Raw genomic sequence first — 12637 nt, 5'->3', positions numbered from 1 at the left:
TGTGTGTGTGTGTGTGTGTGTGTGTGTGTGTGTGTGTGTGTGTGTGTGTGTGTGTGTACACATACTGTAGTAGTATGCATACGTGTGCCTATGTCTACATAGTATGCATACCTGTGTGTGCACTTGCCTATGTCTACATATGCATACCTGTGTGTGTGTGTGTGCGCGTGCGTGCGCCTACATCATATCCATACCTGATTACCTGTGTGTATGCATGTGCACACGTGTGTCTACATAATATGCATACCTGTCAGTGTGTGTATGTGCTTCATTGTTGTAGTGTTGTAGTTCCACATTGTCTAACTTCCAATTTCACTTGTCCTGAAAATGTATTTTCTGTTAAGAGATGGGTAAGACCCCTCTTACTGAACAAACACTCTAGCAATGATTACCATGAGAATATAGAGGCTATTTAACACATATTTTAACAGACATATCGCTCCCCCCCCCCCCCCCCTTTTAATGTAGAAATGTACCTTGAAACCTTAAACCCATTTTGGGCGGGAACCCCTTTTGGTATTAGCATTATGTTATGCTTTAGCTATTTAAAAATAGCAGATCTACAAGCTCAGATCTGCTACGAGCTTGTAGGTCTGCTATTTTTGAAAAGTCGAAGAACCACTGACATAGAAACATAGCTTTTTCAGAAAACTGTCAGGATGTAGAAGACATTTTTAGAATCTGATCTCAGGTCAAAATGGGTTAAAAGCAGATGATTGTTGTGATTGTGGTTGTCCACCTGAGTGGTCCCTCGTGAGTCTCCCGTCTAAACCAAAGGGGATCAGCAGAGTCACATGCGCGGAGAACATAAATTATGTCTACACCAACCAGGCCGCATTGCACATATATTCTAGTTTATTAGACACGCACAGAGTGTGAACGCCGGATATACGACGTGCCTGGCAGATATGGAAACGAGGATAAGGACAGGACGAACAGGAACAGAGCATGCATCTCATATCATTGCGCACATACAGTACAGTCGGTCTCTCTGATACAGTAGTGGAGACTGTCATCATATCATGGATATATCAATAATATGCTTACGTAGATGAGTGTTTCGCCACTGAGTCGAGCATAAATCATAACAATGATCATGTTGACTAAGCTGCTGGTGTTGTGTGTCGTTTCAGAGCTCAGGAATGGAAGAGACGGTGTGGGAACAGTACACTGTCACACTGCAGAGGGTGAGTCCACTGTCACACTGTCTGTCACACTGTCACACTAGACAGACCACACTGTCACTACAGGCCAAGACGGAAATAGCAAGACATGCCATCTCCGCTTTGCTGTACTTCTTGTATCTGTGTGAAGTGGGCGGACAAGGGACGCCTTTTTAGGAGACTGGAGGCAGATTGGAGTTGGAAGAGGGATCGTGAACACGGCTTCTGAATCATTCTTTAGCTCCATGGTTACGGAACTACATATTGGAACCGATCGTCACAAGCTACACCATATTCCCCAAATTTTCATACTTTTTTTTTTGAGAGACAAATCAGGAGAAAATGTACTATTATCAACCTTTCTCTGTCCCAACACACTCTAATTTAGGAGGCCACTTGTAGGATTTGTGTACTGTACCATGTTGGTGTATCTTTCTAAATTAAACATCTTTGCTACAGTGGGTGAGTCCACTCCACAGTCGACCAGAAGCACGTCGTGCTCTGATGTAGGCCTGGATTAGGCATTCACATTCCACACTATTTGAGATGGACAGACACTGGACAACTTGTATAGAAGTTCTGAATATTCTTTTTCTTTTCTTTTTTTTTAATAATATTTATTTTATTTGGAAAAAGCATTACAATAACAGCATTTCTATGCATACATAGGACACAAGTGCAGTTCCCAGGATTTTTTTTTCACCCCTCTTCCCTCCCTCCCCCCTCCAAGTGACTCCATCTCCAGTGTCTCTGTAACATCCTTGCTTTCTTCAGGACTACATTATGGCATCAAGTCAACACTTAACAGGGGCAAAGGGCAATATCGCTTCAGAGTGTACATTTCAGAAGGAGAAAAAGAAGAGAGCGGGCAGACAAAAAAAACAACAACAAGAAGTTCTGAATATTCATACAGTTTTAAACTTGCCAGTTGAGTAGATGTGAAATGAATCAAGTTTGAACAACTATAATTTCAAGTTTGAACAACTACATGGGCTATTTCTTACCTAGAATGTATAGACCAAGTATAAACCAGGGGTCTTGGGCCAAACTCTTTCAAAGACAGTAGGTGGTGGGCCAGAACAAATCAAATCAAATCAGTGGCAAAACATAGACAGGCAGGAGAACACAGAATGTAAACGAGAAAAACACAATCAGAAATGTTGACAAAAATATAAGCATGAGGTTAAAATAAGCAAAACAAATAAGCAAAACAAAAAAAGAGCTAAGATAAAGCAAAACGGACTCGAGAGGGATTGAAAGCCAGGGAGAAAAGATGAGTCTTAAGGTGAGACTTAAAAACATGAATGGATGGGGCAGATCGAATATAAAGGGGCAAGCTCTTCCAGAGCCTAGGAGAACACAATGAATCCATTTCTAATTTTGGAGCTGGAACCTTATATACAATAATAATAACTATATTGTTATAAAAGTTAATACATGTACACTGCAGGCCTCCTCCTTGCATGTGGCATTTAGAGGATATTCAGTCCATCAAAAAGTTTAAAAAAAACATTTTATCTGTCATGCTCCTTTTGGAACAAGAGCTCTTTTGTGTCACGGTTCAAGGTCTCTTAGAATGGAGAGAAACAATGTATCATAAAAGGCATCTAAAACACAGCTTGAGAGAGATTTTTCATCCAAAAGTCTCAAGAGGAAAGTTGACAGTGAAAACAAATAACTATTGTTCGTCCTACTCTGTTTCATCAATTCAACGCTATTGCTGTCCATATTCTTACTACCTGGACTGTCAGTCAGCTATTGGAAATGATTTGTCAGGCCATAATATTCTAGCCCCCAGGCCACCTGCTGCCTACTACTGGTATAGAGCGTTTACAGAAAGCTGCCAGAGACGGGCATGGCGTGTCTACTGTCGGGTGTATCTGCTGGCTTTGATCCTCCCGAAGCAGCGGAACTCTAGCTGGACCCCAACTTGCTTATTTACGAGGCTGTCACTCACACCTCGGCCGTGCCCATGTTGAGAATGTCCGCACTCCGGACGCTCGCTCACGCTACTGCTACCAAAAGCATGCCACCCCCGTAAGACACGATCCGACCCCACCAGCCCTTCCCACTCACTTAGATCAGCTAACACGGGAATGCTGTATTGGCGTTCCCTAAAACACCCTGGACAGCCGAGCGCTCCATACGTCCCACTCTCTTCTCCCTCCTGGCTCCGAAACTGTGGAATAAAATAACTGCCGTAGTTTGAAGACCTCACCCTCTATCGCTCAGCTCTTCAGACTCCACTTCACCCCCTAGCACTTTTTTTTTTAAGAAAAGAAAACGACATCCGAACACAAAGAAATGTGGAGGAGAGGAAGTTAAATTTAAAACCAAGTTTGAAGAGGGGTCCCATCGGGACAGGCTTCAAGCACACTCTGTGTGCTTGAAGCCTGGATAGAGCATGGGTAGATAAAAACCTAAAATTATTAATAATATAAACAATGTTATTATTAATAAAGGTTTTTCATTCTATCCTTGCTCAAGGGTGTGCTTGAAGCCTGTCCCGATGGGACCCCTCTTCATTATAAACTAGTTTTAAACTTTGAGCACCTCATCACCACAAGGACTGAAGTCATGATGTGCTGTCATCACCTCTTTTGTATCTCAGCAGCACTCGGCTCTCCTCTATTCATAAAACAAAGTTTATTCCATAGATATATACCATGTTCACGGTCTTCACCAGGGCAAGAACCGGAGCAACGACAACATACAAAACCATTAAATAGTGTCTATCTAGACGACACTATTTCACGTGATGTTACCAAATAATAACCATGGACAAACATTCTGTAGTAACCATTTACCATGGTTATCAATTCTTGCCCTGGTGAACACTGTGTCAAAACATGTTTCAAAAAAATTTCACTTCCTCTCCTCCATATTTTCCTCTCCTACACACTGTATACTTTCAAGACGTTTGTAATCTCCCGTGAGCATCTGGTTGGTCTCTGTCTTTTTCTCTGCACATTATTATTTTACCACAAATGTACACAATGTTATTTAGACAGCATATTGTTTAGAGTTAGACAGATGCTAGGTTCATTGTTTACCTGGCTTCCTAGTTTCTATGATTCACTGCATTGTTCTCTCTGCACTTCACTTACGTGACTGTTTACCCTGCTTTTTGTATAGAAGGTATGTGACAACATCATCATAACTGGAAGTTATGCGGGCACATCTACTGAGTGGCAAAAAACTACTTTCTGGCCTTGACAAGTTGACAGCCCAAACATCCAAGCAGAAAAGTCTGTCTCGAAATCTTATTCGACGTTAAACTCACTTTGCTCACTTTATGCATGCGCATACCCTCTATTTCTCATTTCTCCGTTCATCGTCAATGGCAAAACTTGAGACGGGCGGGGACAACATTTAGCGGACATTTGACCGGAATTCTCTTACCGTGGTCAATGGCAAATCTTGAGACGTGTGGGGACAAAAGCTGATCATGGAGCCCAGTGTCCATGCGCCCCTTTGGCTGTCCCTGCGCCAGATGCAGATGACGCCGAATCCAAGATGGCGCCGTCCATGGCAGCTGTGGTGTTGTGGAGTGTTGTTGTTTGTTGTGTTTGTCTGTCCAGTGTTCTGTGGCATCTCTTATGCAAGAGAAGAACTTTTATGTCTTAGGGATTCAACCCCCAGGGACATTTTTCCTAACTTTCTCACCCGATCTACGGATGTGCTGGATATTCTGATCAGAGGAACTGCAGTCTTTACCCAGGCTGTGAGGTGGGTCAGACGACAGCGGGGGAAGAGAGCTGGGGCTCTCACCAGACTAAGAAGACGCAGCTCCCGCACTCCACTCCCAGGAATATTTCTAGCCAACGTGAACTCTTTATGCAATAAAATGGACGAACTCCGGTACCTGGTAGCGAAAAGCAAGGATTACCATTCATCAGCAGTTTACGCCATCACAGAGACCTGGCTGTCCGAGGATGTCCCAGACGCCGCAGTACAACTGGAGGGTTTTCAGCTGTACCGAGCTGACAGGGACACACGTCAGTCCGGCAAAGCCTGCGGTGGAGGGGTATGTTTTTTCGTAAACGAGTCCTGGTGTACTGACGTGACAGTGATTCAACAACACTGCTCAAATGCTCTAGAACTCATTATCATTAACTGTCGCCCGTTTTACTCACCCCGCGAGTTCAGCTCTTTTATCCTTGCGTGCGTGTACATTCCACCCGATGCTGTTGTCGAAGAGGCACAGAGCGCACTTGCCGAGCAGATAATGGATGTTGAACGCATATACCCGGACAGTGCTGTGGTCGTGTTGGGGGACTTTAACAAGGCAAATCTGAGTCGGGCTCTCCCCAAATATCGGCAGCAAGTCAAATGTCCCACTCGAGGAGAGAGGACACTAGACCACTGCTACTGTACCATCAGGAACGCCTACCACGCGGTTCCCCGAGCCGCACTGGGCAAATCTGACCACGACATTGTCCACCTGATCCCATCCTACAGGCAGAGACTTAAACTGTCAAAGCCTGTGGTGAAGTCATACAGAACATGGAACAGCGAGGCTAAGGAGAGAACCAGCGCCTGGTTGGAGCGGGCTGGCTGCGACGAGGGGTATGTGGAGTGGGCGGGGGCTGAGGCTGGAAACAACTTGGATGCGTACACTGACACTGTATTGTCATTCGTCAGCTACTGTGAGGAAGTTTGTGTTCCAACTCGGACCAGGGTCAGTTACAACAACGATAAACCCTGGTTCACCGCCCAGCTCAGAAGGCTGAGGCTGGAGAAGGAGGATGCCCGGCGGAGGGGAGACAAGATCAGGTTTAGAGAGGCCAGGTACAAGTTTGAGGCAGCTGTTAAGAAGGAGAAACATCGTTACTCTGAGAAACTGAAACAACAACTCTCAGATGGAAACGCTGCCTCTGTCTGGAAGGGCCTTAAACAAATAACAAACTATAAACCGAAACCCCCTCAGACCACGGACAACACTCTCCTTGCCAATGAGCTGAACACGTTTTACTGCAGATTCGAAAAACAGTCTGCCCCCTCTGCTACTGCGCCCACCTCCCCCCCTCCCCCTCCTCCCCATCTCCAACCACACTCACCACCCCCCTCTTCCTCTGCCCGCCCATACCTCTCTGTCTCAGAGAGAGAGGTGAACCGCCTGTTTAAGAGACAGAACCCCCGGAAGGCGGCCGGACCGGACGCTGTCTCACCCTCCATCTTGAAGTTCTGTGCTGACCAGCTGTCCCCTGTGTTCAGTCACATCTTCAACACCTCACTGGAGCGCTGTCAGGTACCAGCCTGTTTCAAAGCCTCCACCATCATCCCTGTCCCCAAAAAGCCCAGGATCACAGGCCTGAATGACTACAGACCCGTCGCCCTGACCTAGTCATGAAGGTCTTTGAACGCCTCGTCCTTGCCCACCTGAAGGACATCACAGACCCTCTCCTAGACCCTCTGCAGTTTGCATATAGAGCCAACCGGTCCGTGGACGACGCGATCAACATGGCTCTTCACTACGTCCTGGAACATCTGGACACTGCGGGGACCTATGCTAGGATTCTGTTCGTGGACTTCAGCTCGGCGTTCAACACCATCTTGCCTCCCATACTGGAGAGTGGCCTCTCTGCGCTGCAGGTGCCTGACTACACCTGCAGGTGGATCACAGACTTCCTGTCCAACAGGACTCAGCGGGTGAAGATCGGGAAGTCCATCTCCGAGCTGAGGACCATCAGCACCGGCTCCCCCCAGGGCTGTGTCCTGTCTCCCCTTCTGTTTTCCCTCTACACCAACTGCTGCACCTCCAGCCACCAGTCGGTCAAACTTCTTAAGTTTGCAGACGACACCACCCTGGTAGGGCTCATCTCCAGGGAGGATGAGTCTGCCTACAGAAGCGAGATCGACTTGCTGCTGACCTGGTGCACCGGAAACAACCTTGAGCTAAATGCTCTCAAGACGGTGGAGCTGATCGTGGACTTCAGGAGGACCCCGGCCCCTCCCCCTCCCATCATATTGGGAGGCACTCCAGTCGCCACAGTGGAGTCATGCCGCTTCCTCGGGGTGACAGTCTCTCGGGACCTGAAGTGGGGGCCCAACATTGACACCCTCACAAAAAAGGCCCAGAAGAGACTGTTTTTTCTGAGACAGCTGAGGAAATTCCACCTCCCAAGGACCTTGCTGGTTAACTTCTATACTGCCATCATAGAGTCCATCATCACCCTCGCCATCACTGTTTGGTTTCCCGCTGCAGCGGCCAAGGACAAGGCCAAGCTGCAGCGGGTCATACGATCAGCAGAGAGGGTGATTGGCTGCCCTTTGCCCCCCCTTGAGGCCCTGTTTAGGAGTAGGGCTTCGAGGAGGGCCAGGAAGATCATGGCTGACCCTGCACACCCAGGCCACAGTCTTTTTGCCCCGCTTCCCTCAGGCAGGAGGTTGCGGTCCCTAAAGACTATGAAGGCCCGATATTCAAACAGCTTTTTCCCCACGGTTATCCGGCTCCTCAACGCTGCTGGTGTCCCCCCCTGACCCCCCCTTTATCCTCACTCCACCCCCACTCAGAGTGGAATGGACTGACTTGTGCTCTGAACTGATCACTTGAACTCTCTGCACTTTATTTTATTCACTATTCTTTGCACTGTCTTGTCCTGTTTTGCACTTGTCCTAATGTTGTAACTGCACTCTGCTGTCCACCAAACCAAATTCCTAACATGTTTACATGTCATGGCAATAAAGTATTCTGATTCTGTTTATAGAAGGGGCTAGCGCCCCTTAAAAACCACACCCACGTGAAGTGAGGCGCGCGCTCTTATCATCGTACATCATCATGACTTAACATAGACACTATGGGCCCTATCTGGAACCATATTATTATTATTTGCCTTTTTTTTTTTTTACAATTTTGAAAAAAACTTTTAAAATCGTTCAACTAGCCGATCTACAAGCTCACAACGTGTCCATGTAGTCGAACTACTAGTTGAACTGTTTAAAAATGTGTTTCAAAAATATTATAAAAGGCAAATATGTTTAGGGGTAAGGGGTGGTGCAAGATATAGCCCTATGTCTATTTGCTCACACAATATGACGTAAAACTCTCCATTCATCGTCAATGGGAATTTAATGTTTGGACGAAAATAGACACCAAGCCAATTTGCTCAGACACTATGACGTAAAATGGTCTATGGTGTCCTTCTGTAGGACTCCGTATGGCATCAATAAAGGTCTATGGTGTCTCTCTGTAGGACTCAGTATGGCATCATTAAAGGTCTATGGTGTCCCTCTGTAGGACTCAGTATGGCATCAATAAAGGTCTATGGTGTCCCTCTGTAGGACTCAGTATGGCATCAATAAAGGTCTATGGTGTCCCTCTGTAGGACTCAGTATGGCATCAATAAAGGTCTATGGTGTCCCTCTGTAGGACTCAGTATGGCATCAATAAAGGTCTATGGTGTCCCTCTGTAGGACTCAGTATGGCATCAATAAAGGTCTATGGTGTCCCTCTGTAGGACTCAGTATGGCATCAATAAAGGTCTATGGTGTCCCTCTGTAGGACTCAGTATGGCATCAATAAAGGTCTATGGTGTCCCTCTGTAGGACTCAGTATGGCATCAATAAAGGTCTATGGTGTCCCTCTGTAGGACTCAGTATGGCATCAATAAAGGTCTATGGTGTCCCTCTGTAGGACTCAGTATGGCATCAATAAAGGTCTATGGTGTCCCTCTGTAGGACTCAGTATGGCATCAATAAAGGTCTATGGTGTCCCTCTGTAGGACTCAGTATGGCATCAATAAAGGTCTATGGTGTCCCTCTGTAGGACTCAGTATGGCATCAATAAAGGTCTATGGTGTCCCTCTGTAGGACTCAGTATGGCATCATTACAGGTCTATGGTGTCCCTCTGTAGGACTCAGTATGGCATCATTAAAGGTCTATGGTGTCCCTCTGTAGGACTCAAAGATGGGCTTCGGCATCGCCGTCTCGGGAGGGCGGGACAACCCCAACGTGGACAGCGGCGAGACGTCCATCATCGTGTCGGACGTGCTGCAGGGCGGACCCGCCGACGGACTGCTGTTGTGAGTTACTGAGACCATCCGCCGCCGTTCGGCCCGGGCATTGAATCGGTGGTTTTTAACCCTTTTTGTATGAAGGCCCATTATTCTTTGGGCATTTGAGCCACGGATCACCGTTTGATGACATTTAGCCTCTCGGACACACAACTTTGAACATTTTGTTGTCCTTGGATAAGATTTTGTCCACAATTCCATGCAGTATTGATGGGAAAAAATCTACATTCCCTAAACGTTTAACAATAATTTAACTCTTGAGAGTGTACACCCTCAAGAGTTAAAGATTTATAATCGGGACCACCTGAAACCTCAAAAACCACTGTTAAAACCACTGGTTGAAAACCACTGCATTTTACAGCAGATTTTGATGTAGTTAGTCATAGTCTTCTGAATATAATTCCATTGATTGATTGAAAACGTGATCGACAGTTTGTAGAATGGATACAGTTAAGGCCAATACAAAGACTGCTACGAGGATATAACCAGAACAAGCACTAAGACTTGTTTACATCAGAGTCCTCCATTTTCAATTCATCAGAACATTTCAAGACGTACAAATCTATGCAAGAAATTATCATACATACAGTTAAAAAAAGTAAAAAAGGGGAAAAACGTGTACAGCTTTAGTCAAATTGGTCCACCAAGAAATGACTGGATGTCGAGATCGCTTCAATGCAATGTGTTTGGTTTTGCCACACAAGCTGCTACTCTTTAGTACACTTTAATCAATACAGTATATACAGCAATACCTCCATTACTGCACACATTTCTGACTTCATCAATGATTTGTAATCCTGGCTGTGATTAGTAATGCTTTGCTGTCTACTGTATTTAGTCTTTGGGGTGGGGGTGGGGTTTGTAGTCCTTAGACAGTCATTAGTAATTGTCACTGTGTAGTGTGTACTGTATTGTAATGGTTGCTGTGTACTGTTTATTGTCTTTCAGTGAGAAGGATCGTGTTGTTCTGGTCAACTCCATCTCCATGGAAAATGTGCCTCATTCATTCGCTGTTCAGTCGCTGCGCAAGTGTGGCAAAGCGGCCAAGATAGTGAGTATGATGCTGTCTCTCTCACCACTTGAACACTAGCGTCCCTACTGTGGGGGAACATTTGCAAGCTCACAGCCGAAAACTAGTGAGTTGTTTTTATATTGCTATAAAGAGGCTATTTTACAGTATCTATTACATGTGGTGCAGTATCTTACAGTCAATCAAATTTGATGTTGCGACAAAAGTAATAGATCTACAAGCTAACAATGTGTGTAGACTGTAGACAGTAGAAACACATGTCCTATATAAAGGTGTTCTTTTTTGTATGAGGTGATATAACTATACAAATTGACATTGATTATAACTTATGACTTAGGAATCTGGTCAGTCTCAGATCTTTTCCTCAGAACACGTTTCCAGAAATACTGACTCTCCGAACTAGTTCAGAAAGCCTGTGCGAACCGGAGTTCTTTTTTTTTTTTTACAGACGTTGGAATGTATTGGCTTTAACCCTAACCTTTCAGTCATAGTAGCTGTAAAGTTGGCCGAGTGACCAAGGCTCCAAAAAGTGACAGAATCCAGCAATACCATTTAGAGTGTTTTATTCTTCCCCGATGCAGCAGTATTTACAGTGGAAGGCCTAACAGACAAAAAAACACTAAAGACTAAACTCACAAAAAAGACAGATGGAACTTAGCTTGAAAGCAAATTAGGAAACAAAAACCCAGAACGTGAGAAACTGTATTAGGCTATAAACCCTTCCAAAAATGGACCCCTGGCAGCTCTCCCTGGTTGTTACCTGCTTGTTGCCCAAGCCACTACTGAACCTCGGCATCCTGCAGCCTCCCTTTTATACTAGGTGAGACCATACCAAGACACAGAACTAATTGGTAACCACTTAACTCAAATAAGGCAAACTATGGCCCATGAGTTGATTTACACAATTATATATAGTTTTACTAAACTTATTCCAAATACACGAAGACATTTCAGGCGCCACATTAGTCACATGAGGACATATAACACAAGAGCTCTTGACACATAAGACAGACACCCCTCCTGCTCTATAGCACTTGGTACCTTCCCCCACTCAATCAAGGGGATCACCAGTACTGCAGGAGAGCCAGGTGCCACACAATCATTAAACACAATTCCCAATCAACCCAAATTATGTTAAAAACCACACCAGTGTGAACTGAGTGGTGTAAGGTTTTATATAGCATGATCAGCTGTGGTCTGACGTAATGTCTGACGTAATGAAATCACACCCGGGTGAATTGTGACCATGAAGTTGATTCAGCTGGAGTTTTTGTCCGATATATTATATAAGGTAAGGTATTATATAGCCTGATCAGCTCTGATCTGACGTAATGAAATCACACCCGGATGTGATTTCACAACTGGCTTTTTTTGTGCAGAGAAAATGAGCATGGTTGCTACGGTCATCCAGTTCACCCGGGTGTGATTTAATTACGTCAGAAATTATTTTGAACATAGCAACCATGCTCACTTTTTTCTGCACACAAAAGCCAGTTGTAGGAGTGGTTTACACCACTCAAAAACCATGCACCATCTTTGTGTCCTTTTATAATTCATGTTTGTACAAATAAAATAAGAACAACATGCAACACTAATGTCCAGTCACACAGTCCTCCAAGCCGGCTTGCTGTTAAATGGAAGCAGCTGTGTAGTAGTGTTTGTTCCTCTTTAGTGTATAGGGCACGGGCTGCCCCGTGACAGTAGCACTCTGAAGCAAGAGCATTGTTGTGCCACGTGATGGGCCTAGAAATGGGTTAAATGTATTGTGGGAAAGTTTAGAAAATGCCCTGGTGAAAATGTGTACCAATTCGTCTCTAACGTCGCTATTCCCGCTCTCCTCCTCCGCCGCCTCGTCTAGACGGTGAAGCGTCCGTGCAAGGTGACCCAGAAACAGCCGTCATCCCCGGGGGGCCAGAGCCTCGACTACCCCCCCTCCACCACCCAGTACTACGACACCGACCGCGACAACGGCTGGCACCACGACACCATCGGCCGAAACACCACCCCCGACGACAAGGTCTACCTGAAACCCGAGTACAGAGGAGGTGGTGGGAGGAGCCAGGAGAGAGGAGGAGGAGGAGGCGGCGGCAGAGCCTCCCCCAGCCCGGAGAGACACGCCCCCAGGAGCCAGGGGGGGAGCCGGGGCCGGGAGCCTAAGGAGGACCCCAGCCCCGACCGCGCGCCGCGCTACCGCAGCCGGGGCCGCAGCAAAGACAGGGCGGAGTCCGAGCGTGGAGGAGGAGGAGGAGGAGGAGGTGGGTGCCGTCGTTCACCGCCATGACATTTTAGTTGACGATTAATTGTCGTACGAGTTATTGCCGATTAATGATTTTTGTTGTGTTTTTTTACATTGGAACACGTCAATTAAATGCTTTTTAAGCATTGTGAACAAAATTAACTGCACACAGGACAGATTTGACAGATACTT

The 12637-nt window shown here is 45.9% G+C and overlaps 1 protein-coding gene across 1 annotated transcript in view; it reads left to right on the top strand.

Moving 5' to 3' along the window:
- The window catches only part of LOC306934135 (tight junction protein 2-like), a 72920-nt gene that overhangs the window by 32878 nt on the left and 27405 nt on the right, over window positions 1-12637 (top strand). The window contains exons 2-5 of the mRNA XM_079516621.1: window positions 1134-1187; window positions 9064-9188; window positions 10128-10230; window positions 12068-12464. Coding sequence (XP_079372747.1) covers window positions 1134-1187; window positions 9064-9188; window positions 10128-10230; window positions 12068-12464 — 679 coding nt within the window. The remainder of the gene's footprint in view (window positions 1-1133; window positions 1188-9063; window positions 9189-10127; window positions 10231-12067; window positions 12465-12637) is intronic.

The sequence above is a fragment of the Electrona antarctica genome, assembly GCF_951216825.1.
Source record: "Electrona antarctica genome assembly, chromosome: 12".
NCBI lineage: Eukaryota > Metazoa > Chordata > Actinopteri > Myctophiformes > Myctophidae > Electrona > Electrona antarctica.
The sequence above is the reverse complement of the archived record's forward strand: the minus strand, read 5'-3'. Positions and strand labels throughout refer to the sequence as shown.